At 43.9% G+C, this 27,487-nt stretch overlaps 1 protein-coding gene across 2 annotated transcripts in view; it reads left to right on the top strand.

Moving 5' to 3' along the window:
- TMC5 (transmembrane channel like 5) overlaps nt 1-27,481 on the top strand; it is a 40,145-nt gene extending 12,664 nt beyond the window's left edge. For both annotated transcript variants that reach the window (XM_087728979.1, XM_087728978.1), the window contains 19 exons: nt 3-107; nt 1,359-1,458; nt 2,482-2,572; nt 2,678-2,926; nt 4,772-4,923; nt 7,471-7,615; nt 9,327-9,482; nt 10,765-10,931; nt 11,364-11,442; nt 12,141-12,238; nt 14,828-14,923; nt 15,715-15,790; nt 18,093-18,226; nt 20,238-20,411; nt 22,026-22,104; nt 22,878-22,961; nt 24,474-24,578; nt 25,535-25,571; nt 27,229-27,481. In XM_087728979.1, coding sequence (XP_087585105.1) covers nt 3-107; nt 1,359-1,458; nt 2,482-2,572; nt 2,678-2,926; nt 4,772-4,923; nt 7,471-7,615; nt 9,327-9,482; nt 10,765-10,931; nt 11,364-11,442; nt 12,141-12,238; nt 14,828-14,923; nt 15,715-15,790; nt 18,093-18,226; nt 20,238-20,411; nt 22,026-22,104; nt 22,878-22,961; nt 24,474-24,578; nt 25,535-25,571; nt 27,229-27,344 — 2,243 coding nt within the window. In that variant the 3' untranslated portion in view covers nt 27,345-27,481. The remainder of the gene's footprint in view (nt 1-2; nt 108-1,358; nt 1,459-2,481; nt 2,573-2,677; nt 2,927-4,771; nt 4,924-7,470; nt 7,616-9,326; nt 9,483-10,764; nt 10,932-11,363; nt 11,443-12,140; nt 12,239-14,827; nt 14,924-15,714; nt 15,791-18,092; nt 18,227-20,237; nt 20,412-22,025; nt 22,105-22,877; nt 22,962-24,473; nt 24,579-25,534; nt 25,572-27,228) is intronic.
- The last annotated feature ends 6 nt before the right edge of the window (nt 27,482-27,487 follow it).

Raw genomic sequence — 27,487 nt, 5'->3', positions numbered from 1 at the left:
AGTAAATATTATCCAGAGGCGTGGCAGGCGACACAATTATGACACTTTTGCAAGGACCAGCTCGCTTCGTTTAGACCCAGAATATATAGAAGCAAAGAGGAAAGAAGGCGAGTTATTTATTTGTTTGTTTTAATTCTGCTCTCCTCGGTATACGTCACAAATTTTAAAATCTCATCAGGAACTCCGATTATTATTGTTGTTATAATCATTGACTATAGGGATACAAAAGATTCTTATTGTTGTAGGCTACCGGTTGTTGCCACTTTCCAAGTTGTTGGGTCAACACTCCCAAAGCTATGTTCTTTTTTGTATCCACATACAAATTAAATGGCTTATTTGAATTTGGTAAAGGTAAAGCTGGAGCCCTTGTCAAAGCCATCTACAAATCTACATATCTACCAATGCCTGCTTTTGTTCCTGTGCAATGCCACAGCCAATAGCTCAGTCTTCTCATGCATATGCGGGCATCCTTTCCCCTTTTTCTCTGCCCTGTCCCTATTAATGAACACTTTCCTAGCTACTTCCAACAATTCTGCAGTATTTTCCCCTAAAGCGCCCTCTAGTTTCTGCAATGTTTTCCGTATTTATTGACTGTGCAATAAATCTGTCATTCAACATCCTCACATCCTCTGGAGCCAGGGGTGGGTTTCTCGCCCCGTTCCAACTGGTTCGGTTGGAACGGGGTCGGCGGCGTCCTCATGCACGCGCGCGGTGCACACGTGCGTACTAGCGTCTGTGCGATGCTCCAGCTGCTCCTGGACGATCGTGCAGGCGCTGTATGCGTCCTGCGCATGCGTGGAAGCGCAGAACTCGTCAAAACCGGGTAAGGACCGCGGGCGGGCGGGCGTGCCCTTCGTCGTTCCCGGAAGTTAGTTACTTCCGGGTTCGGCGACCAACCGGTTCGCAGGGACCGCCACGAACCGGTTGAAACCCACCCCTGTCTGGAGCCCTCAGGTCAACCTGCGTGTACAATTCATAAGCTTCAATCCACCATTGGTCAGTATGATTAAAGTAAGCAGCAAAACCTTTCAACATGCATATTTACAGTCAAGCCAGCAGATAGAGGTGCAGACTTCCTTCTAACCCGTGTCAAGCCATGTTTTAAAAGCAGACTTTGCAATTTCTATATATGAACAGTTAAAGCTTAATATCATGAAACCTTAGTTTGGTTCAGGCTTGAGGCCTACCTTGGTTCAGCCTGCCACCTCATTATTTGCTTTGGTGAGGTTGCATTGCCTCTTACCTACGGGATTGGCTCACTCAGAGCAACTTACCTGAAATCAGGGAATCATGACAGTTTTATGGGATGCATGAACCCTATTGCTCTCCTGACTTTATTGCCATCTTTATTTTTGCAGAAGAAAAATTAATCAGCGATATGTCAAGCATGTCCACGAAGGATAGAGTCAAAGCAATCCAGAAGATTCCCAAATCCATGAAAGAAAAACGTGAGATTAGGTAGCTGGCACATATTTGTATCCTGAGGGTACTTAAGTTAACCTACAAGGATTAAAAATGCACCCTTTCAAATGTAAATGTTTCACCTCCTTCTTTTTCTTCTTCTTCTCTGCATCTAGGAAAAATGTATATAAACATCTGTCTACTTGCATTCAGACGTTATACATATCTAGCAAGTATTTGCATACAGACATTTCTATTAGACATAGAAAAAGATCGTTTAATTGAAATGCTGGAAAATCTTTTTTATACTGTTTTTGGCTCTCACTTTAATTTTCTCTCTGGATTTATGTAGAACTGTTTTGTCTTTGTTTCAACTGCTCTATAGGTGGTTATAGGTACAAAATACCTAAATATTCTGTAGTTAGATGACAAAGAGTTTTAAATGTTTAAGCAAGCATGTTGTGCACATGGTTTCATTGTGCTAATGGAAGTCAGTCTTACTTGAAAGGAGGAGAATCAGTGGTGGGATTCAAACAATTTAACAACCGGTTCTCTGCCCTTATGACCAGCTGGGTAGGCGTGGCTCGGTGGTCATGTGACCGTGTGGGCGTAACCAATTCAACGTTACTCACGTCGATGGGCGCTTCACCTTAGCTGTTCCAATGTAATCAGGGTTAACTGGAGAGGCAGTTTCTGTAAGCAGGGCAATAAAGATGAGGCTAGAAACAACACCAGCATGTTTCCTTCCTGCCTTCCTTACAGGATTAGCCCCGTAAAGTGGTGGTGGTGGGGGAAACAAAAGGAGATTTCTTCCAACAACTGGTTCTCTGGACTGCTTAGAAAGTTAACAACCGGTTCTCCCGGATAGGTGTGAACCGGCTGAATCTCACCACTGAGGAGAATGAAATAGGGAAAAAGCTGCTTCAAAACAACTCCTGGAGTTTTATACTTTTTAGTTAAGCTACTGTACTATTTTACCCTTGCTAATTTAGAATGAGCTGAAACAGATAGAATGAGTTTTAAAAGAGCTTGCTTCCATCCATCTGCCTTATGTTATTGTTGCTGTTTGATATCCGACAGGAACCGTGTTCTAACAGAAAGAAAAAAGAAGACGTACAACCAGGGGGCTCAACTTAACTGTTGCGCCCAATGCTTCTACAGCACAGCTTTGGTAAGGCGGGATGTTGTGGAAGAAGGACCACTTGTTGAGAGGAGGAAGACAAATGTATTTAGCCAAATCTCCTGTTTGGTTGTGATTTTGGCTTTCTTCTCCCAGTTCTTCCGGCAGCTAAAGAACGGTTTGGTCGACTGCCTTCAGCTCTTCCAGTTTTGGCAGAAGGCACTCAAAGACATTGGCAGCCAATTCGGGACCAGCATCCATTCCTACTTTGTGTTCCTGACGTGGCTCCTCATGTTCAACGTTTTCTCCTTCCTGGTCAACTTCAGTTTTCTCGCAATTCCTCAACTCATTGGGGCCCAACCGAATCACCTTTCCTTCACCAGTCTGGAATTTTTGACCGGAGCTGTACGTAGGTTTATAAAACGAAAACAAAAATGAAGACAGAGCTGTTCTTTCTTTCCACTGTACCAGCCAGATGGATTTAATTGTGGTTTGTTGATTCAGCGGGTTCACTTCACCTGCTAAGCCATCAATCGTGGCTTTTTACAGACTTCAGTGCTTAGCAGTAAAGGAAAACATTTGTAGCTCAGGGTTGACTTGATGCTCTATGAGCTTGGTTGTTTTCTTGTAGATCAGGAGTGTCAAACTTGATTTCATTGAGGGCTGCATCAGAGTTGTGTTTGGCCTCAGGGGGCTGAGGTGGGCGTGGCTGGGGTGGGCGTGCCCAGCTCAACTTCACTCATGTCGGGGGCGCCTGTAGTGGTCCGAGTGATCGGCTAGCAAAAACGGGGCTTTCGAGCTCCGTTTTTGGCTGCGATGGCCTCCGGCAACCCTCTGCCAGCTAAAACAGAGCTGCACGCAGCCCTCCCACGCTCCTGTTTCGCTGGAAGAGACACCGCGGGCTGGTCTTTCTCTGTTTTTGAGGTGGCCCTGTGGGCCAGATCTAAGCACCCCATGGGGCAGATCCAGCCTGTGGGCCTTGAGTTTGACACCCCTGTTGCAGACGTTTCATTACCCATACTAGGTAACATCATCAGTGCTAGTCATCACTAGCAGTGACATTACCTCGTTGGGGTAATGGAACGTCTTAAAAAAACAAACATTTCTCCGAGAGCAGCAAGAAGCCCTCCTCATTTCAGTGTTTGGATTCATACAACATGCTAAACCCAGCAAGCAAACCTCTGCATGTTTTAGTAAGGTATGTGACTCTTAATTGCCTGTTAAAACAGTTAAAATAAATATCTGTTTAAAGGGAAGCATCCTAAAAAGAGCTTGCTTTTACCTCAAGGCAAAATGGGCATCAAATAAACCAAATAAGTAAGTAAGTAAAGTAAGTAAGTAAGTAAAGTAAGTAAAGTAAGTAAGTAAGTAAAGTAAGTAAGTAAGTAAAATAAGTAAGTAAGTAAGTAAAGTAAGTAAGTAAAGTAGGTAAGTAAAGTAAGTAAGTAAGGTAAGTAAAGTAAGTAAAGTGAGTAAGTAAGTAAAGTGAGTAAGTAAGTAAAGTAAGTAAGTAAAGTAAGTAAGTATAAGTAAGTAAAGTGAGTAAGTAAGTAAAGTGAGTAAGTAAGTAAAGTGAGTAAGTAAGTAAAGTAAGTAAGTATAAGTAAGTAAAGTAAAGTGAGTAAGTAAGTAAAGTAAGTAAGTAAAGTAAGTAAGTAAAGTAAGTAATAGCAATAGCAATAGCAATAGCAATAGCAGTAGACTTATATACCGCTTCATAGGCCTTTCAGGCCTCTCTAAGCGGTTTACAGAGAGTCAGCATATTGCCCCCAACAATCTGGGTCCTCATTTTACCCACCTCGGAAGGATGGAAGGCTGAGTCAACCCTGAGCTGGTGAGATTTGAACCGCTGACCTGCTGATCTAGCAGTAGCCTGCAGTGCTGCATTTAACCACTGCGCCACCTTGGCTCCTACAGTAAGTATAAGTAAGTAAGTAAAGTGAGTAAGTAAAGTAAGTAAGTAAGTAAGTAAGTAAGTAAAGTAGGTAAGTAAAGTAAGTAAGTAAAGTAAGTAAGTAAAGTGAGTAAGTAAGTAAAGTAAGTAAGTATAAGTAAGTAAAGTGAGTAAGTAAGTAAAGTGAGTAAGTAAGTAAGTAAGGTAAGTAAGTTACAAAATAAACCCAGTGTGAAACAGCCCATAAACCTTCTCTGCCTCTATGGAGAGGGAAGAGTATTAAACAACTGATACTAACAATAAAAATATTTTGCTGACCTCTTGAATTCTGATACTACTTTCTCTTATTGTCCCAGGGTTATTTTACAAACACAGTACTCTACAGCGGCTTCTATACCAACAGTACAATAGCAAAAATTGAGAATGCCTCGCCGTATCACATGCAACTGGCTTACATTTTCACAATTGGGATTTATTTTATCATCTGCTTTCTGAGCTTGATCTACAGGTACGTTGGTTAAGGTGTTGGGACTACAATGGGGGTGTGGGGAGTGGTCTTTAATAGTCTCCACTAGATCACCCATGACCCAATTGGGTCATCCTTTCAGAGAGATTCCTTTACCAAACTTCTCAGTCCTCTCCACAATGACACAGCTTCTAACCTACAACCTTCATTGGAAAGGGTGGGAATAATGTTCAGAGATGGATCAGCCTTGGAAACAATAGCATGTTGAACTAAATAGCAAGTCAAACATCAGCCTAGGAAATGTTGTACTATGATAGAAACTCTTTATGATAATGTTGATGGCCTAAAACGTTTTATCAAATTTTGCCGAATTTCAATTCCATAGGAATCTTGGATTTTGGACGCATTCTGTAAAGTAGCCCATTTGAGGTATCTAGTTCCAAAAGGATTAACCTATGATGTGGTGGATCAGTGGCTAAGAAAACAGTTTGGCGGTTCAAATCCCTAGCGCCGCATAACGGAGTGAGCCACTGTTACTTGTCCCGGCTTCTGCCAACCTAGCAGTTTGAAAGCACGTAAAAAAAATGCAAGTAGAAAAAATGGGAACCACTTTGATGGGAAGGGAACAGCGTTCCGTGCGCTTTCGGCATTTAGTCATGCCGGCCACATGACCACGGAGACGTCTTCGGACAGCGCTGGCTCTTCGGCTTTGAAACAGAGATGAGCACCGCCCCCTAAAGTCAAGAACGACTAGCACATATGTGCAAGGGGAGCTTTATGATGCAGTGTTTCATTCATTTAAAGGTTACAGACCCAAGAGTTTTAATACTTTAGTATCTTCGAATAATCTCTTTCTACTATTTTAAATAAACTCTCCTGAAATGGTTGCTGCTTTTTAAAAAAAAGAATGAAAAGCAAAAGGAACAGCCAGGGCAAATGAACTTCAATCACTGCGAAGCAATTGACTTATTTAAATAAATGTTCCTTTAATTATCTTCCTGGTTTCATTTATTATGTTGCTTGTAATTGGACCTGGCCACACAGCCCCTCCCTAGCAGTTGCCTTGGAGAGAGAAAATGGGCCACAAGAATGCTGATTTACCACAAAGTGGTAATATGCAGGCAAAGATCTATGTAAAAACTAGAGTGCATTGACATAAACTGGGATAAGGCTAATCTCAAGGATTTATGCTTTCAGCTTAGTGGAACAGTTTTCTTCTGTGTGTGCCTGTAACACCCATCCACACCCACACCCACACCCTTTTGAGATTAGCTGATTAATTTATCGGTTCCACCACAAAACCGCGGATGACAAAATCGCGGTCGACGAAAGCGCGTATGTGACGTCATCACAGAGCGACGAAAAAGATCGAAAAATGTAAAAATAAAGCGAAAACCTTACCCTAACCCCCCCAAACCTAACCCTAAACCTAACCCTTAACCTAACCCTAAACCTAACCCTTAACCTAACGAAAAACAACGCTAACCCTTAATCTAACGCTAAACGTAACGCTAACGCTCTAAACCTAACCCTAACCTTTAACCTAACCCTAACCCTAACCCTTAACCTAACCCTTACCTTTATGTGAATTGGCTTGCTGTAATTTAATTTTTATTTCAATTTTTCGATCTTTTTCGTCGCGTTGTGATGATGTCACATACGCGATTTCGTCGACCGCGCTTTTGTGGAACGCGGTTTTGACGGGTCACGTAATTTATCAGGGCTTTTGCCAATTCTTCCAAATTCCATCAAATTGAAAAAAGGATGTACAGTGGCACTCATTGTTAAACCGTTCCGGGAGGCATGATGAGTACCAAATAAATTTCTCCCACAAGGAATAATGTAGTGAGTCACAAGCAGGACGCAGTGGCTCAGTGGCTAAGACATTGAGCTTGTTAGTCAGAAAGGTCGTCAGTTCGATGGTTCGAATCCCTAGCTCTGCATAACAGAGTGCGCTCCCGTTAACTTGTCCCAGCTTCTGCCAACCTAGCAGTTCGAAATCACGTAAAAAATGCAAGTAGAAAAATAGGGACCACCTTTGGTGGGAAGGTAACAGCGCTCCGTGCACCCTTCAGCATTGAGTCATGCTGGCCACATGACCACGGAGACATCTTCGGATAGCGCTGGCTCTTCGGCTTTGAAACGGAGATGAGCACCACCCCCTAAAGTGGGGAACGACTAGCGCACATGTGCGAGGGGAACCTTTGCCTTTACCTTATGAGTCACAAGACAATTGACACCGACAAGTTCTAGTTTTGTGCGTTGAGTACTAAACAAAGTATGAGTACTGGGACAGAATGTTAGCATCAAAATGGATTGAGTACCAAATTTGATGAGTTTCAAAGCAGTGAGGACCAAGGTATCATGGTACGTATATATAACTTTTGGGGTCTTTACAGGGACTGTCTGCTGCCACCTGGCCAGAAGTTTGAAGACCAAATTATAGACCAGATTGAAATAATAGCATTCCAAATGACATTTATGCAATTCCCCCCCCCCCCCATTGTGGATGTGCAAAACGTTATCTAAAGATGCATGCCACCTCTTCTCTTTCTCCATCCCATTCTCCCTATGCCTTGGTCACTACAGCATGGCAAAATCCTTCCGTAACCACATCGTTATGCCTCAGATGCACGCGGGAAACGCTGCCAAGCTGCTTTGCATCTGGGACTTCAATGTGATGGATGAGAAAGCTGTGCAGATGAATCAGAAAAACATCAGCACGCAGATCAAGGTAAAGATGACAACAGTCGCACTGAAATGATTAATCCATCGAGAGGTCATTTTTTTTCCCTCAGGAGAGTTGACGGAGCAGAAACTAATTTCATTCTGTGGTCCATGGCTTTCTCACCGTTCCTTGGGTCCCGTCCTTTGATCGTCCTCTTTTGAGAAGTAGAAAGGAGAAATATTTGATACATAAGATGATATTCATACACAATCCCCCCAAAACTATCTTTTACTGTTACCCTTCAATTGTGCTAATTAAATTCTCTGAGCTTGGTTGTTTTCTCGCAGACATTTCATTACCCAGATTCTGATGATGTTAACCACTTTGGGTAATGAAATGTCTGCAGGAAAACAACCAACTCAGAACACCTCTGATTGCATAGTCCTCCCCCTCCTTTCTTCCACAAACCTTACTCCCTTCTAGCACTGACGATGTTAGGCAAGAAATGCCTGCAAGAAAACCACCAAGCTCAGAGACCACCAAAGAACCCCTCATTTCAGCCCTGAGCTACAAATATTCTACTATATTAATTCCCAATGTGGAATTTTTGAAACTTCACAGTAGCAATCGCCATAGCACTTTAGACTTAGATACCACTTCACAGCACTTTAGAGCACTCTCTAAGCCAGTGATCCCTAACCCCCGGTCCGCGGACCGGTGCCGGGCCGTGGAGTACCTGGCACCGGGCCGTGCAGCGGCCGGGGGCCATGATCGCTGCAGCGGCCGGGGGCCATGATCGCTGCAGCGGCCGGGGGCCATAGTTTCTTTCTGTATGCAAATTAGGGCTAACTGGCACAAGGGGTGTTACTGGACCGCTGGTGGCACTCTGACGTCACCAGCGGCCCACCGCCCCCCTGTGTCCAGCGCCGCCCTTCTCATTCCTTTTCAGCGCTTCAGCGCTGGCCGATTCCTGAAAAAAACCTAAGAGCGCCTGCGCAGCTACGTAGGGCTAGCGTAGACAACGCTAGTAGCGTAGCCTTGCGTAGGCGCAGTTTGTGCTACGCTATCTACGCTAGCCATACTGAACAATCAATGTGTCGTCGCGAACAACGCTCCCCCACCCCTGCCTTATCAAAGGCTGACTGGTCCGCGGCGATAAAAAGGTTGGGGACCACTGCTCTAAGCGGTTTACAGAGTAAGCATAATGCCTCCCCCAACAATCCGGGTCCTCGTTTTACCAACCTCGGAAGGATGGAAGGGCTTTGCCCAATGCTGGAAACAAAATAATACCCCCCTCGGACGAATTAGTGATAAAAAAAGCTTTGGATTGTGCAGAGATGGACAAATTAACACTAAAATTAAAAGATAAAGAAGAGTCGGGATATTATGAAATTTGGAACAATTGGTACAAATGACTGCAAAACAAGAATAACATTAATTAAGCCAAAAAAACTATATATAAGTGTATATAGAACTGTGTATAAAGGTGTGTAAATATAGAAGTGAAATATTATATACATGTACAGGTGTGATGACATAACAATGTTGATGTAATGACGGTAAGGTGTTGTAGAAGGGAAAAAATAATAAAAAAATCTGCAAAAAATAGTGCTGAGTCAACCTTGAACCCCGTGAGGATCGAACTCCAGGCGGTGAGCAGAGTTAGTCTGCAGTACTGTGTCACCAGGGCTCTTAGGGCAGCGATCGAATGCGGAGTCAGACCTGAATTCCTGCTTCCTGCTTCTAACTTCTCTACCCTCTCTTTTTTTCGTCCTAGGAGACTCTTTCTGAAATGCACATTGAATCTCTGAAGCTTACCCCACAACAAAGGATTCAGCGCCTCTTGATTCATCTGGCCATGTGGTTCCTCGCGTTGGGCTTCGCGGTGGCTTCCTGCGCTGGCATTTACTTCTTTTCCCTCGTCAATTTAGAGGTCAGCTGCAATTCTTTGGCTTTTCCCCCCCGTTTCTTTGGCTTTTACCCCCATACCTTTACTAAAGTGTGAATAAATGAATGCATACTGTTTCTGGGAATGGGTTTTAGACATGCGTGTATATTCTTGACAGTGTGTTGATGGAGGGACTGAGATTGATATTAGGAGGATATATTTCTTCTGGGTGTAGCCCATAAAGTCTCTCCAAACATTGCTACAGCTTGTCATTTTTAATGAAGCTGCATTGAAGGACGGGGCAACATTGAAAATCCTGGAGGAGTCATCAGAGGGATGTAATTACCCATGTTTCCGCGAAAACAAGACAGGGTCTTATTCTCTTTTGACCCCTGAAATAAGCGCTTGGCCTTATTTTCGGGGAGGTCTTATTATTTTTGAGGTGCAGGAGGTGGCGAGCGTGGTCACCTCCTGGCTGCTGCAATATTTTCGGGCAGGGCTTATTTGGGGGGCAGGGTTTATTTTAGCGCATGCGCTCAAAAGCCCGATTGGACTTATTATCCAGGGAGGTCCTATTTTCAGGAAACAGGGCAGTTAATTAGATGCAACCCTATTTACATTTATGAAATTAAAATTGAAATGAAGTCTAGATAGGGGAACCCATCCTGCCCTTGCTTCCAGTCGCAGGGGTCACTGGTGCTTTCAACCTGTCCCTCCTTCATCTTCTAGTTGCTTTTTGCCCTGATTCCAAGTATTGAGCTGAGAACCGCTTTCCAAATTCAAGAGGGGTGAATGGACTGAGATACCACAATCACCAACCTTCTTAAAAGTCGGGAACTGTAAAATAAGTCTTGAGGTCCCTCCCAAAGTGGCTGGTTGGTGCAGGGCAGGATGTCCTTGACTCTCTGAGAAAGGAATGTTATTTTGACTCTATCTCTCCCATACTCTATATAATCCCCACTCCCATTTTCCCACAGTAGAAAATGTGACAGGCCTGAAGGCCCAGTGTAAAAGATGGCTTCCAGGTCTGACAACATGCCCATCACATGGTCCAATCAGGCACCATCCAAAAGTGGAGATGCCTCCCAGTTGCCTCATTGCAGCTGCAGGGCAAGACGTCCTTGACTCTCTGAGAAAGGAATGTTATTTTGACTATACATCTCCCACACTCCATATAATCCCCCCCTCCCATTTTCCCATAGCAGAAAATGTGACAGGCCTGAAAGCCCAAGGCAAAAGATGGTTTCCAGGCCTGACACTCAAGCAAATTGCTTTGAGCTCTTAACAAAAGGTTCTCTTCCCTTCTCTCCTTTCGCTCTCTTTCAAGTTATTTCTGAGTGAGGAAAATACACAGCTGCAGAATGAAGCTACCATGCTGATCTTGCCCATCGTGGTGAGCCTCCTTAACCACGTGGTGCCGTTCCTGTACTCCTTCTCCAGCTTGGTTGAAAAGTTCACCTATCCCAGGCACCAGATCTACACTGCCATTATCAGGTACATTGGGGTCCCTTTTTATCCTCCTTTGAAGAAAACCGCACCCTATCAAGCCATTTAACTGTTATTGGCTGTACAGGTAATCCTTCACCTCTGACCGTCGCTTAGCCTATCCCTTCCTCCAGTTTTTCCATCCATCCATCCATCCATCTCTTTGGGTGTGAGTTGGCCTGAGAGAGAGCTGGCTCAAAGTCCTGTCCCCCTTCCGGGAGTTTCTGTGGCTGATAGGGGACTGGAACCTGGATGCTCTACATCCTAATGCACTCCCCTAGGCCACTGTAACAGGGGAGAGGGAAGGAAACAGTTCTTTTTCCATGAACAGACGATTGCTTTCAAATCCCCAACTCCAAACCGTTCAGGACAGACTTCGAGGAGACAATTGTGGGCATCCCACGCTTCTGAACCCTGAGAGCTGTTGCTTCCCCTTTGTAGGAATGTCCTCCTGAAAATATCGATCATTGGAATCCTCTGCTACTACTGGCTCAACGAGGTAGCTCTATCCAAAGTGGAGGTAGGTTGTTTTCCCCCCCCCGCCGCCCCCAAACATGTTTTGATACTGGTGCAAAATTCCTTGTAAAGCGATGCGAGGCCTTCTGTCACTCAAGCTCATCTCTGAATCCAGAGATTGTTGCTAAGCCATGGTTTAGATACCTAGGGTCCATTGATCAGCCTGCCATTGGCTGTTTTTTTTTTTTACAATTGTTAGTTGCAAAGTTGTGTCCGACCCATTGTGATCCCATGGACAACATTCCTCCAGGCCTTCCTGTCCTCTACCAACCTCACGCTGATTGCTTCAGTGACTCCATCCAGCCACCTCCTTCTCTGCCGTCCCCTTCTTCTTTTGCCCTCCATCGTTCCCAGCATGAGGCTCTTCTCCAGGGAGTCTTTCCTTCTCATTAGGTGGCCAAAGTCTTTGAGTTTCCTCTTCAGGATCTGGCCTTCTAAAGATCAGTTTTGTACAATACATTAAGCCTTAAACTATGGTTACTGAAAGATAGTTGCGTTCTTCACATTAAACAAGATTTGTGGGCACAACTCGGCCTTCTCTGATATTTTCCAGGCACATAAATGTTTTTACCCAAAATTTCCCAGCCAGAACAACCACTGCTGAGAATTCTGTGAGTTGATGTTCACAGGCTTGGAACTGGCTTTCACATGTTTTATGAATACATGACTATTTTTTAAAAAATCTCTGTTTCTCCCCATTAGTGCTGGGAAACCTTCATTGGTCAAGATATATACCGTCTCCTTATAGCAGACTTTGTCTGCTGCCTCCTCGGTTCATTCTTTGGCGAATTTCTACTACGGTATGTCCATAAGTCGGTAATTTGATCCAAATCAAACTTTCATACTAACGCTCCCCAACTTAACAACCATTTGTTGGGCACCGTTTAAAGTTAAAAAGTCTCTGAAAAAAAGGATGACCAGTCCTTGCACTTACTGTGTTTCCCTGAAAATAAGACAGAGTCTTATTTTCTTTTGATCATCCTCCCCCAAAATAAGTGCTTGGTCTTATTTTCGGGGAGGTCTTAAAAATAATAAGTGCAGGAGCAACAGCAATAGCAATAGCAGTTAGACTTATATACCGCCTCATAGGGCTTTCAGCCCTCTCTAAGCGGTTTACAGAGTCAGCATATCTCCCCCAACAACAATCCGGGTCCTCATTTTACCCACCTCGGAAGGATGGAAGTCTGAGTCAACCTTGAGCCTAGTGGGATTTGAATAGCCGAACTGCTGAATTGCAGTCAGCTGAAGTAGCCTGCAGTGCTGCATTTAACCACTGCGCCACCTTGGCTCAGTGGTGAGGTGGCGAGCGTGGTCACCTCATGGCTGCTGCTGTGTTGCAATATTTTCAGGGGAGGGTTTAGTGCATGTGCTCAAAAGCCCAATTGGGTTTATTATCCGAGGAGGGCTTATTTTCGGGGAAACAGGGTACAACCATCACATCATTCACACACTCGCATGATCAGTATTTGGGTGCTTGCCCTCTGGCACATATTTACAACAGTTCCTGTATCCTGGGGAGTCATGTGATCCCCATTTCCGAACTTCCCAGCTGGCTTCTAACAAGCACAGTCAAGAGGGGAAGACGGATTTGCTTAATGACTGCGATTCACTTAAAACCGCAAGGATTCGCTTAACAACCAGAGTTAAAAAAAAAAGGGATGTAAAATTGGGCATCACTCACTTTAACAACCACAGAATTTGAGATCTCACTTATGGTCATAAGTTTGCAAACTACTCATATTTCTACCTCTAGGTTTGAAATTCCTAGATAGGAATAAGCAGGTTGGAAGCATCTCTGCTAGGCCACAGTTACAGCAGCAGAATCCCCAAATCTGCAAACGATATTCATTTAAAAATGGAAAAAAATAGAGTTCTTCTAAGCACACCCAGAAATGAGGAATTTGTTTTCAGTTTCTAAATAGAAGTTGGGAGAAGGGGTTGGCTGAAGGTCTACCTCCGTGATGGCGAACCTATGGCACGCGTGCCACTGGTGGCACACAGAACCATTTGTTAGGGCACGCGAGGCGTTGCCTTGTCAGCTCCAGCGTGCATCCACGTACTGGCCGGCTGACTTCGGCCTTCTTTTTCGGCTGTTTTTCGCCGAAAAACAACCCAATGGGCAAACTGGAAGTTCGGGAACGGGCTTCCGGTTTGTGCGTTGGGCCGTTTACCTCCCTCTGGAGGCTTCAGGGAAGCCACCTGAAGTCTCCTGAGTGCGAAAAATGGCCTTTGGGGCTACCTGGAAGTGACTTCCAGTTTTCCTGTAGGGCTATTTTTTCACCTCTGGAGCCTACGGGCAACTCGGAAGTGACGGGGAGGGCAGGGGTAGCGTGCGCATGTGCACGGGTGGGGGGGGTCGCACACATAGAATTATGGGTGTGGGCACACTCGCGCACGACCCCTCTGCGCTCCCCCCGCTTTTGGCACACGATGGGGAAATGGTTAGCCATAACTGGTTTACCTTGTTGTACCCATTTGTAAGAATAGAATAGAATTCTTTGTTGGCCAAGTGTGATTGGACACACACGGAATTTGTCTTTGGTGCAGATGCTCTCAGTGTACATAAAAAGACAAGATACATTTATCACGAATCGTAAGGTACAACACAGGGGTGGGTTCCTGCCGCCATTACTACTGGTTCGGCACCCGAAAACCTCTTGTGTCTAGTTGTTCTGGTGTGCAGTGTCCTATAGCGTTGTTTGGAGGGTAGGAGTTGAAACAATTTATGTCCAGGATGTGAGGGGTCTGTAGATATTTTCACGGCCCTCTTTTTGACTCGTGAAGTGTGCAAGTCCTCAACAGAAGGCAGGTTAGCCGTAATTGTTTTTTCTGCAGTTCTAATTATCCTCTGAAGTCTGGGTCTGTCTTGTTGGGTTGCAGAACCAAACCAGACAGTTATGGAGGTGGAGATGACAGGCTCAATCATTCCTCTGTAGAACTGAATCAGCAGCTCCTTAGGCAGTTTGAGCTTCCTGAGTTGGCACAGAAAGAACATTCTTTGTTGTTTTTGATGTTAGGTGTCCATTTTAGGTCTTGAGGTATGATAGAACCTAGAAATGAGAAGGTCTCAACTGTTGATACTGTGTTGTCTAGTATTGTAAGAGGTGGTAGTATGGTTCTTCTTTTCCTTTGCCAAAAAAAAAAAAAAATGCTACTGTAATGCTAACTTGCTAACTTAGATTATCATTCACAGGTCTAAATTAGTTTATTTATATCCTGGTGACTTGTGCTTCTGATAATCTTAGTTTGATCAAAAGAACAACTTCCCTTTTTGGAAAATATTCCTCACAAATCATTAAACATCCAGAATGTCTTTCTGCAGAGCCGCTGCCTAATCTGTTCTAAAAAGATGTTGCCAAACTTTCTAACTCACAAATCTGCCGTTTCAGAATTATTGGCACCAAATGCTGTAAAAAACTTGGAGTGCCAGAATTCGACATTGCTCGGAATGTTTTGGATTTGATCTACGCTCAGACTTTGACATGGTGAGTTGTGTGGTGGGGGATCACATTCTGAAGATTCACGAGGTGGGCTACAAATCCAGATAGCAATAACACGTAGACCTATATACCGCTTCGTAGTGCTTTTACAGCCCTCTCTAAGCGGTTTACAGAGTCAGCCTATGGCTCCCCAACAATCTGCCTCCTCATTTTACCCATCTTGGAAGGATCGAAGGCTGTGTCAATCTTGAGCTGGTGAGATTTGAACTGCCAAACTGCAGCTAGCAGTCAACTGAAGTAGCCTGCAGTACTGTACTCTAACCACTGTGCCACCTTGGCTCTTGATGGATGGATGTATAAATACCCTTAAGGAAAAGGTAAAGATTCCCCTCGCACATATGTGCTAGTCATTCCCGACTCTAGGGGGCGGTGCTCATCTCTGTTTTTAAGCTGAAGAGCCAGCGCTGTCCCAAGATATTTCCATGGTCATTTGACCGACATGACTAAATGCCAAAGGTGCATGGAACGCTGTTACCTTCCCACCAAAGGTGGTTCCTATTTTTCTACTTGCATTTTTTACATGCTTTCGAACTGCTAGGTTGGCAGAAGCTGGGACAAGTAACGGGAGCTCACTCCATTACGCGGCGCTAGGGATTCGAACCACTGAACTGGCGTTTGTTCTGATCGACAAGCTCAGCATCTTAGCCACTGACCCAGTGTCCCTTAAATACCCTTATCTAAGAACAAAAATAAAATAAAATAAATACTCAGCTTACATTGGACAACCCCTGTCCTTGAATTCTTACTCAAATCTCTCTCCCCCCCTCTTTTTTCAGGATTGGAATCTTCTTCGCCCCTCTGCTTCCTGCCATCCAGATGATAACATTTTTCATAATAATTTGTGTGAAAAAGGTTAGTCTGCTTTTTGTATTTTTTTTTTCTTCCAGGCCAGCTTTAATTGCATTGTTCTCCCTCATGCCTTTTGCTGCTACAGATTGTACATAAACCCACAGATCAGGGTTTATCTGTTCAGGGGGATGAACAGCACAAGAATGAGAATGATCAGAACTCATGCAGTTGGGTCTACGACAACTCGCCATAGCCAATTCGCTGTGGGACAACTCACGGCAGGACCAGAATTACCCTAATATCAAAAGAAACAGTTGAATAGAATCATTAAAGAAAGGATGTGAAAGGAGCAACCGAATGAAATGTGAATGACAAAGATTAAAATAATGTATTTAACTATTTTAAACAATGAAATTGAATTGTTGGAATTAGCAATAGCAATAGCAGTTAGACTTATATACCGCTTCATAGGGCTTTCAGCCCTCTCTAAGTGGTTTACAGAGTCAGCATATTGCCCCCAACAACAATCCGGGTCCTCATTTTACCCACCTCGGAAGGATGGAAGGCTGAGTCAACCCTGAGCCGGTGAGATTTGAACAGCCAAACTGCAGAACTGCAGTCAGTTGAAGTAGCCTGCAGTGCTGCATTTAAGCACTGCGCCACCTCGGCTCTTGTCATGCAGCGAGTTGTTGCACGGTGAGTTGGCCATGGCGAGTTGGCTACAATGAGCTGTCCCATTCCCCGTGCAGTTTGCTAAACCAGCTCTGCTTCATACGCTCTAAACTCAGTTACAGTGACGACAAGGATGCCTTAGGAAGAGCTGAGGGATCAAGTTAGGAACAGATAATCACGGAGAAGATCTATCTGTGTGGTCACTAAAAATCGTCAATGACTTGATTAGCATGTAATCAATCTATCAAGCCCTAGCGCATGAGCTATATATGGTATTGAGCCAAACCTACCCGATACTATTAGCTTTTCCAGGTATGCATGTACCCCACTGCTTTTGGGTGACACCATCAACAGTTGACAACAGTTGATTTTAAGTGGCAGGGTGGTAAACATCTCTCTGCCTTTGCCCCTCCCTCTTCCACCTCCCCGAAGATCCTAATAAAAGGGGAAGTTTGGTTGCTTCCTCACACATGCCTCCTCCTTTTCTGTCTGCCGCTGCTTTGCTCCCTTTAGCTTCAGTGAGCCAATATTTTGCTGCTGGCAACGCCAAAAGACAAGCCCTCTTCCATTTGGTGTAAAAGCTTACCTTATTGTCATTGCACCGCATACAATGAAATTAAATGCCATCTTCAGTGTACATTATAACTATAAAAATATATAGGAAGGGGAAGGAGAGGAGGAAGGAAGTAGGGAAGGGAGGGAAGAAGGAAGGGAAAGGAGAGGAGGGTGGAAGGGAGAGAAAGAGAAGGAGAGTTAGTAGGAAGGGAAGAGGAAGAGTGGAGGAGAGGCAAAGGAAGAAGAAAGAGGTAAGGAGAGGTAAGGAGAAAAGAAAGGGAAAATAAGGTGGTGTTACAACAGGCCCTAGGGATGGTAAACAAAGCAACCCAAACTGTACATTATAACCTTTTAAATGGAATAACAAACGTATAAGAATGGCAAAGAAAAAGAATAACCATGTGAATGTATATCTATAATTGTATGTAAGAGAATAAATGATAGTAAGAATATAAAGCATAATATAGGTAAACAATATTTTGTTATAAATAGCTAAGTATAAATAAATGTAGAATAGCACATAAAAATGGATAACGATTAAGGAGATAATAAATGCAAGATAGAAACGTATAGAAGGGAAAACACTAACTGTAAAGAAACTGCTGTATGATATATGATGGAACTTCTTGTTCCTATGTTGTTTTAAGTCATGTGTTTGTTTTTGTTGATGTGTTTATGTGTTTAAAATAAAAATTAAAAAATAATAATAAAATAAAACACAAACATACATCTACATTCCATTCAATTGAATTGAAAACCCGATATCGCATTAGTATTGCCCTATACAGCAGAATTCAATATGGTTACTGCCCTGGGATAGAAGCTGTTTTTCAGGCCTCTTTCTCCTTGTTTTTTATTATCCTGTACCGTCTGCCAGATGGTAATAGTTTAAAAAAAAAAGGGTGCCCAGGATGAGATGGATCTTTAAGAACGTTTTGAATTTTCTTAAGACAGCGGGAGCTATAAAGTTCCTCCAAGGAACGGAGAGGGCAACCCATGATCCTCTGGGCAATGATCTTAACCCTCCGGAGTGCTGCCCTATCTGCCACTATGTAATTGGCAAACCGTACACAGGTGCAGTGTTCCGTGTGAGTCAAGCTGTTGACCTGCCTGTGATCTCTCTGCCTTGTTCCCCCAGATCAGCCTGCTGAAGAACTGCCAGCCTCCCCGCAAAGCTTGGCGAGGGTCCCAGATGAACACAGTTTTTGTCTTCCTTCTTTTTTTCCCATCGTTCACTGGAGTCCTCTCGGTCGTTGCCGTCACCGTCTGGAGGTGAGAAGTTCTTTGGGTCCACCCTTTTCAAGTAACTTCAGGGTCTTATTTGACATTTCAGCCCAGGTTTTGGAGAATTCTTGGGCCAGTGCAGCTGGCCATTGGTTTATTCGCTTCACCTGGATCCATTGGTTCCTCGTGGAGAATAATATCAGCATTCCAAATAGCATCCAAAAGTAAATCCAAGGCAAAGTATTGCTCAGAGTTCCAATTTATGAAGAGAGCCATGTTGGCACATCTGGGAAAACCCGAATCTGAAAGCTTCCAGGTTTTCCCACCCAGTTGAAAGTTCAAGACCTTGTCCTCACACCCACAAGTCCATCCCATGGTCCAATCTTCCACTGCCATGCTGGCAGTTCCATCCATCCAATTCCGGTCAAGTGCAGAGGTGCCGAGACAAAGGATGACCTTGGCTTTCTAGAAAGAATGTTGTTATGGCTACATAGCATGCGACTCCCCTTCCCATTTTCCCACAATAGAAAATGCATAGCAGAATAATAGAAAGTGTGGCAGGCCAAAGATCCAAAAGAAAAGATGGCTGCAGGCCTGACAGAAGACCCGGCTCTGGGAATGGGAGAGGAATGAGCAAACCATTAAAGGGGTGGGGGGGGATTTCAGAAAAGATGATCCAGTCTGGAGAAGGGAAAGTGTGAGAAAGAAACTCGAAATAACCTCACTTCGATTTTGTTTACGGCCAATCCTTGTCCTACGACCCTCAACCAAACTCAAAATTTCTATTGCTAAGTCAGACAGTTGCTAAGTGAACTTTGGACCACGTTTCTTGCCCCAGTGAACGATTGCAGTTGCTAAGTGAGTAACACGGTTGTTAAGTGAACCTGGCTTCCCCATCGGCTTGTTGGAAGGTCGCAAAAGAGGATCACGTGACCGCCTGGGACATTACAACCGTCATAAATATGAACCAGTTGCCAAGCATCCGAATGGAAGTCATGTGACCATGGGGATGTTGCAACAGTCATAAGCCTGAAAACGGTAACAAGTCACTTTTTTCAGTGCTGTTGTAACTTTGGTCAGTAAACGAGTGGTTGTAAATTGAGGACTACCTGTACTATAGCAGGGGGGGGGAGGGCAGAGAAAAACTTGGGTAGATTTTTCAAGATTTTTGTTAGTCCACCTACAACAACGAAGAGCCAGTCATCTTCTCCACCTAGCTTACCTGAAAAGGCTGGCAGCTCCTCAGCTCAGGTGAAGTCCTCTTTGCTCCTAGTCTTAAACCTCATAGTAATCCTTCTCAACAGGGATGGGTTGGGATGGGAAGGGAGTAACAGAGTTGGAAGGATCCTTGGAGGTCTTCTAGTCCAACCCCATGCTCAGGCAGAAGACCTTATACCAGTGATGACTAACCTTCTTGTCTTCGCGTGCCGCAACTCATAATGCAATGCATGCACGACACCGCCCCCTGTTCACGCCCCACTTCCTGCGTCCTGTTTTTGGCCTAGCAGGCGTCCCTGCAGCCTCCGGGGACTAAAAACAGGCTGTGTGGGGGGAGGGGCTGCCCACCTGTGCTCCCCCTGCCCCAGTGCTTGTTCATGTGACCCCCCCTCCTCATGCACGTGTGTCTCCCACATGCCCCCCCACACATCTGCAGCAGAGACCTGAAAATCAGTTGGCCGGTGGGAGGCGCACACATGCCCACTGGAGCTGAGCTGGGGCAATGGCTCATGTGCTCGCAGAGAGGGTTCTGCGTGCCACAGGTTTGCCATCAAGACCTTATAGCTTTTCAGACAGACGGTTGTCCAACCTCTTCTCAAAAACTTCCAGTGTTGGAGCATTCATAACTTCTGGAGGCAAGTGGTTCCACTGATTAAGAGATCTCGAGATTTGCAGACCTTCTCAAGGCCCTGCAGATACCCAGTGCTGTCTCTGATGCTGCGCAGCGTCTACGAATGTTTCCTTCAACAAACTTCTAAGCTGACTTATGTTTACATAAAAAGAACCTGTTCTTTCTTCTCTCTCTCTCTCACTCTTTCTCTCTCTCTCTTTATTTTCCAAGACGGAAGCCTTCGGAAACATGTGGCCCTTTCCGAGGTCTAACAGCTCCCTTTGAAGCTATCTCTGGCTGGATCGCAGTCTTGACTTCTTCCCCGAGTTCAGGATGGGTAGTGTGGATCTATCACAACTTAATCGAGAGCACCCATTTCTTCTTCATCCTTTCAATCATTGTGCTGTAAGTTTCCCGTTCAAAGGAAAAAAGAAAGAAAGAGGTGGGATGGAGAAGGAAGGCGACCCATTTATTAAAGGGACTCTTTTAATAATGCAGGACTTCGATAAAATATGTGCCCTAAAAACCTACCCTATTTTTCAGAGTATAAGACGCACCTTTTCCCCCACTAAAAGTGGGTGAAAATTTGGGTGCGTCTTATACATTGGATGTAGCTCCACCCACTCACCGTTCCCCACACTTTGCCTTCTGCCTCCCAGCAATTTACCTCTTTGCAGCAAAGGGGGGCTTGTGGAGGCTTCAATAGGCTATAGCAATCCCTGCAGCCTGAAACAGCTGATGATCAGGAGAAACTGAAAGTGAAACTCGCTGTTTGCTCCACCAGGAAAATTGCTGGGAGGCAGATTTTTTTTTTCTTGTGCTAATCAGGCTGTTTGCTGCAAGGAGGTAAGTCAACAACTATAAATGCCTATCGAATGTTCAAATTATTAGACTTATTTTTTAAAGACTGCTTTATTATTCTAGACAACTTAACAAAATGAAGAAGCTTTTTAAAATAAATGCTTGATCTGAAGAGGCCCAGTGCTATTGTTTTAAAAAGTGCTATTCTTTTAAATAGCAGAGAATAACTATACTCCCAGAAAGCACATCGATTTTAATAGCATCTGTACAAGTATAGTCTGAAATATAACACTACAAACAGTGTATATCTTCTGTACTGTTTACTGTTTGGTGCAAGGAGGCCAATTGCTGGGAGACAGATATTTTTCCCTTGTTTTCCTCCCCAAAATCTAGGTGCGTCTTATACTTTGGAGCGTCTTATACTCCGAAAAAATATGGTAATAGGGTTTTTCCTGTCTGAGTACTCATTGATGCTCTCTTGGTCCTTTTCTTGCAGACATTTCATTATCCAACTAGTTAATATCATCAGTGGAAGAAAAATTGTTCCCTGGTGGAACTGTACTTACAAGCAAATTTTTCCCATTTGGGTGCTTTCTGAAATCTTTGATTCCCATATGGGTACCAATAAAGGAGGCGGTGGCTCAGGGGCTAAGATGCTGAGCGTGTCAACCAGAAAGGTCGGCAGTTCGGTGGTTCAAATCCCTAGCGCCGCGTAATGGAGTGAGATCCCGTTACTTGTCCCAGCTTCTGCCAACCTAGCAGTTCGAAAACATGTAAAAATGCAAGTAGAAAAATAGGAACCACCTTTGTTGGGAAGGCAACAGCGTTCCGTGCGCCTTCGGCATTTAGTCATGCCAGCCACATGACCAGGGAGACGTCTTCGGACAGCGCTGGCTCTTCGGCTTTGAAACGGAGATGAGTACTTTTACCTTTAAAGGAGAATATTTGTAGTTCAGGGTTAAGAGGAGGAGTCCTTACCAATTTTGGGTAATGAAATGTCGGCAAGGAAACAACCAAGCTCAGAGAGCAATAAGGACTCCTCATTTCAACTCCAAGCTACAAATATTCCACTTTATTGCTTTATTCTGTCTGGTAGCATAGTTTGAGATCTTGACTGAGAAATGTTCTTTAAAAAAAAAAAAAAAGTCAACACTGAATAAGAATATGGAACACAATTTATCAGCCAACAGTAATTTTACATTCCTGATTCCGTTTTAGGATGCTCATATACTTTTTCTTGCAAATCATCAATGGACGAAAAACAATGGTTAAACTGCTGCAAGAGCAAATTGCTAATGTAAGTATTTTCTCAGAGAACTCCGGTCACTCTGGAATAGTGGGGTCTAGTCAAACTAGCTCAAATTACAGGAGGGCAGTGTCAAACACCAGGGAAATTAGGCGTTCCAGGCAGTTCAAATGGGTGTAAAGATTTATTGTAAGCTTAACAAGAATCTGAACTACTGATGGTCAAGGGAAATTAGCGGGGGATAAGAATAGAAAGGAATTCAAAGGGGGGCTGGACTTAAAGAGACTCATGACTGATGACGCGCTTGGCCCCTCCCACATACTCAGCCTGGTCATCTTCCACAGGTAGCTCATTGTTGAATATCAGGAGAAACAATTTGAGAGATTTGACCACAGTAGCTGCTTCTATAAGGATGCCTGGGTCAGATTTTCTAAAGGTGCCCTAACTGATTCAGAATTATCGAGTCACGTTTTTAATACAAAACCAGTGATTTATTAGGTGCTCCATTAGGTAATATGTGTTCGCAGTCAAGCCTGTGCTTTGATTTACTTCTGAACTTTATCCTTGTTCCTCCCCTCAGTCTGTGTCATAAATCACATTACCCTATAGTTAGTTGCACCCTTCCCAAACTGGCTGCAGTAATCTGAGATCCGACTCAGGCCAACAGTATGCATGGAATGCACTCCCACTTATTCTGCCCCCATGACAACACGGAGAGTTGACTCTGTGTGTGTATGTGTGTGTGTGTGTGTGTGTGTGTGTGTGCTTTATCACTGAAGTTAATTCCTTTAACTCACCATCCCTTCTTATTTGATTTTCTATAGGCAGGCAAAGATAAAATTTTTCTACTGAAGAAATTACATGAGCTTCAAGCTTCTAAGTTTCCCTCTTTGAGAAGGCAACCGGAGGTTAGTTTTGCAGATTTAAACCTTTTGAAGACCAGGGGTATCCATTGCATATGCTGGTTGTTTAATAATGGTTTACTGAAAAGACGCAGTTGGCTGGAGTTGGCTGTTAAGCCAGGCCTCATAAACCGTAGGGACTAAGCCCATATCGAGCAAACTCTCTAATGGCTTAGCATGTGTGAACCAGTCCAAGATTATTCATTTTTATTTGGGAAACAGCAGATTGGAATGACCATTCGCCAATTGTTGGGAGAGAGCGGGGAGACAACATATGATTTCATATTCATGTTTTGCATTTGAGTCTTTTGGTTGGCAAGAATAATGTTCTCTGCAGAACATTAGGTATATCTAGAACATCTAGGTATACCTAGAAAGGTATACCTAGAACTTTATTTGCCCTGTCCTTTAAACAGAGGGACGTGGTGGCTCAGTGGCTAAGACGCTGAACGTCGATCAGAAAGGTCAGCAGTTTGGTGGTTCGAATCCCTAACAGAGTGAGCTTCTGTTACTTGTCCCAGCTTCTGCCAACCTAGCAGTTCAAAAGCACTTAAAAATGCAAGTAGAGAAATAGGGAACACCTTTGGTGGGACGGTAACAGCATTCTGTGCACTTTTGGCGTTTAGTCATGCTGGCCACAGGACCACAGAAACATCTTCAGACAGCACTGGCTCTTTGGCTTTGAAACGGAGATGAGCCCCCTAGAGTCGGGAACGACTAGCATATGCGCAATGGGAACCTATAAGCAGTGGGAAATGAATTTCTAACTAACCCAAGAAGCAAACTTAGATAAAGTTTGAGGGAAGAGGACGGGGGAAATTTGTGATTGAATTGTTCCAATATGATTTCAATCTAAAAAAACGGAGTGGGGTGACCATTACTGTGTTTAACTAGTTCTGGATTTAGGGAAGAATGCCTTAGTTGACCAGCTCAGTCAACTGCACCCGTTAGGTACGGATTTATCCGAGTCTTGAAATTCAGAAGCTAAACAGCTTGACCAGACTCAGCCTGGACCAAAGAATTAGCTGAAGGAAGCACATCTGGGGATAAAGTTAGGATGAGTCAATTGATCCAAACCCAAGGTCCCAATAATACATCCCAAAAGGAATTCAGGCCATCTACTTGAAAGAAAGAACCATGATCCAGCCATTTAGTCAAGCTGATATTTAGGCCTAGATAAAGAAGATGGTTATAATGACAGGCTCTTTGGACTAAACAAAACATTACCATTAACATTGTCACCACGCTGTTAAGACTACCTGGAAGCACAGCTTGGAAATGAACTGTGATTGGTTGTCTCGGAAGCCGAGTTTGTCTCTCTGAATTGTTTTGCCAATACAAGGTCTCCAACCTGCGAAAGAGAGCTTGTAGCATGCTTTGGGTGACCTTGGTGAAGGTGGTATGACCACAGTAATTATCTTAAGATTTGTTACTAGAAGGTGAGGGTGGGTATATAATTGGTCACACGCAATGCTAGTCAAGAACAGAAAGTAAATCGTATTTTGATTAATCTTCCAGAGGGACTTGTCTCTGAGGCAGCTACCTAAGGAGGAAAGCTCTGTTTTGCTGCCCAGCCACGTGGATCCCTTTCTATGGACTGAAGATGGAGAGTCTTCTACGGAGGTAATAGCAGGTGCAATTGAGGGTGTAGTGTGAGCAAACTTTAGAGCTCTTTCCTTTACGTAAAAGCATTCAAATTGCAGTTGCTAACTCTTCCATGCTGTCCTGTAGATAGATTGGACTTCACCTCCCCGTTATACTTCACCAACTGTGGCCATATTGTTTGACACATCCGGGCTACATTACGTTGATGCTTGGAGAAGATAGAAATTATAATCTGAAGGATACCTCTCTGAAGATGGTTGAACCATACAGTACATGTCCTTAGCAGTTTCTCTTAAGTGTCCCATCATGAATTTGATGCTAAGGAAAAGCAGAGAAGCTATCCTAATTTCCACTAGGGCAGGAAAAATGTGTTAACACATTGGGGTTTTATTGTTGTTAGTTGCGAAGTCATGTCCGACCCATCGCGACCCCAAGGACAATGTTCCTCCAGGCCTTCCTGTCCTCTACTATCCCCGAGTCCATTTAAGCTCACGCCGGCTGCTTCGGTGACTCCATCCAGCCACCTCATTCTCTGCCGTCCCCTTCTTCTTTTGCCCTCCATCGTTCCCAGCATGAGGCTCTTCTCCAGGGAGTCCTTCCTTCTCATTAGGTGGCCAAAGAACTTGAGTTTCCTCTTCAGGATCTGGCCTTCTAAAGGGCAATCAGGCTTGATCTCCTCTAGGACTGACCGGTTGGATGGCCTTGCAGTCCAAGGGACTCGCAGGAGTCTTCTCCAGCACCAGAGTTCAAAGACCTCCATTCTTCAGCGCTCAGCCTTCCTTATGGTCCAAATTTCACAGCCGTCCATTGCAACTGGGAAAACCATATTAGCAGTCTTTAAATCAGTAGTAGGAATGAGTACTACCTACCAGGATAAGCATCAGATGTTTGGTTTCATAAATATAGATGCTTTATAATGTTTTAAAACAGTGCTCTGTATTTCTAACCAAAGTTTATGATTGTCTCCTTTTCAGTCTGTTGGACACCCTGCGATGACCTCCTTTAAACCTGGTAAGTGCTAAGTGTTAGGCCGAACAGTTATATCAGTATGCTATACAATGGGTGCTTGGGGCCTTTTTCATCCAGTCAATTTCAACATGCTAATTTGAGAGCATGGATGATCACCGTGCTTACTTGATGCTGCTTATCTCTCAAAGTAAGTAAATTATGTTTAGTGCCAGTATTATGACCGCAGACTAGATTAGAAAGTCAAAACATGGTTAGAAGAAAGGAACTGTTGTCACCGGAAGTCAGGCTTGACACATGGTTCCTCTTTAGTGTCGTCTCGAAGGGGGAAGTGACACAATCAGATGTATAGAAAGAGGCTGAAGGGAACAGAGTCAAGTCAACAAAGCTTCTCTTAGTATTTGGTTTGTGGGATGGGAAGAAGAAACCTACTCAAGTTGCCTTCTATAAAAAGGTTGAGATAAATCCCAGAGCATTCCAAATTGTGCCATTGGAATTCGGTAGCAAATCCAAAGTTTGATGGTAGATCCTGTCTTCCCTACATCTACATCTACATCTACATCTACATCTACATCTACATCTACATCTACATCTACATCTACATCTACATCTACATCTACATATACATATACATATATATATATATATATATATATATATATATATATATGTGCTGATATATGTGCTGATAAATAAATAAAGGGAAACTAGTATAGATCTATTTCAAGCTATTTAGCTCTCATCAGCTAGCCACACCCTTACTGGGATTTGAACCTGGGCTGTATTACATATTAGCAGTTGTGTTAGCCATTAAGCCACAGGTTCTCCTTTATCAGCTAGGCCAGGGAAATAGGTATTTATTGTGTCACAACCCGATATGCCCAAATATGGGAGGAAGCATACTGCTTCCTTTCTCTGTCTATCGGCTCATCCCAAGAGATCATCCAGACAAAGCCATTATTTTTAATGTTGCCTATATATATAAACAACCTCTTTAGAAATCGTGGTCATTCTACCATGTGGGGCACATAAGTGCATGGACATCTGGGGCAGGAGAATTGGGTGTTCAATAGGGGTGGCATTTTGGTGTGTTTTTGGAGAAGAAATCCTAAAGGGACTATTAGGAACATGGATACGCTACCACAAAGACCAGGAGATCAACCTATTCTCCAAAGCACCAGAAGCCAGACAAGAAGCAACAGGTGGAAATTAATCGAGGAGAGAACGAACCTAGAACTAAGGAGAAATTTCCTGAGAGTGAGAACAATTAATTAGCGGAACAACTTGCTTCCAGAAGTTGTGGGTGCTCTTATCACTGGAAGTTTTTAAGAAGGGATTGGATAACTGTTTGTCTCAAATGGCATAAGGCAGGAGTCGGCAACCTTAAAACACTCAAAGAGCCATTTGGATCAGTTTCCCACAAAAAAAGAGAAAAGACTGGGAGCCACAAAACCTACCGGGGGTCGAAAAGCTTAATAAATTGCCTGCTGGCAAGTGTCGCACATTGGCAGTTGTGACACATATTTTGAGCGATAGGGAGCCAGCAGCAGAGGGATGACAGAGCCACATGGAGCTCCAGAGCTGCGGGTGTCGACCCCTGGCATAAGGTCTCCTGCCTGAGGAAGGGGTTGGACTAGAAGGCCTCTGATGTCCCAATTCTCTTATTCTGAGCTATCAGTTTTCTTCCTTTTGCTTGTAACAGGGGCTGGCGAAATAACCCAGAATGCTGGCGCATCTGATGCTCTGGCTTTAGCTTTGAGAGCCAGGCAAGAGGCTGAATGGGAAATGGAAGATGAAGAACGCTTGAAGTGGAAGTGAAGAATGAAGTGATACACAGATCCCACCAAGCACTTTTTGTCTAGAACTTTGCTATTTGCACAAATAAGGTATTTGTAGGAACCGACAGAACTCTTCTAAAAATGAGAAATTTTTAATAAAATTACTGGGCACTTTTACATTTG

The sequence above is a fragment of the Thamnophis sirtalis genome, unplaced genomic scaffold (genome assembly GCF_051295495.1).
Source record: "Thamnophis sirtalis isolate CommonGarterSnake01/CBP01778 unplaced genomic scaffold, rThaSir2_p1.2 scaffold_14, whole genome shotgun sequence".
In the NCBI taxonomy this organism is placed as follows: Eukaryota; Metazoa; Chordata; class Lepidosauria; order Squamata; family Natricidae; genus Thamnophis; species Thamnophis sirtalis.
The sequence above is the reverse complement of the archived record's forward strand: the minus strand, read 5'-3'. Positions and strand labels throughout refer to the sequence as shown.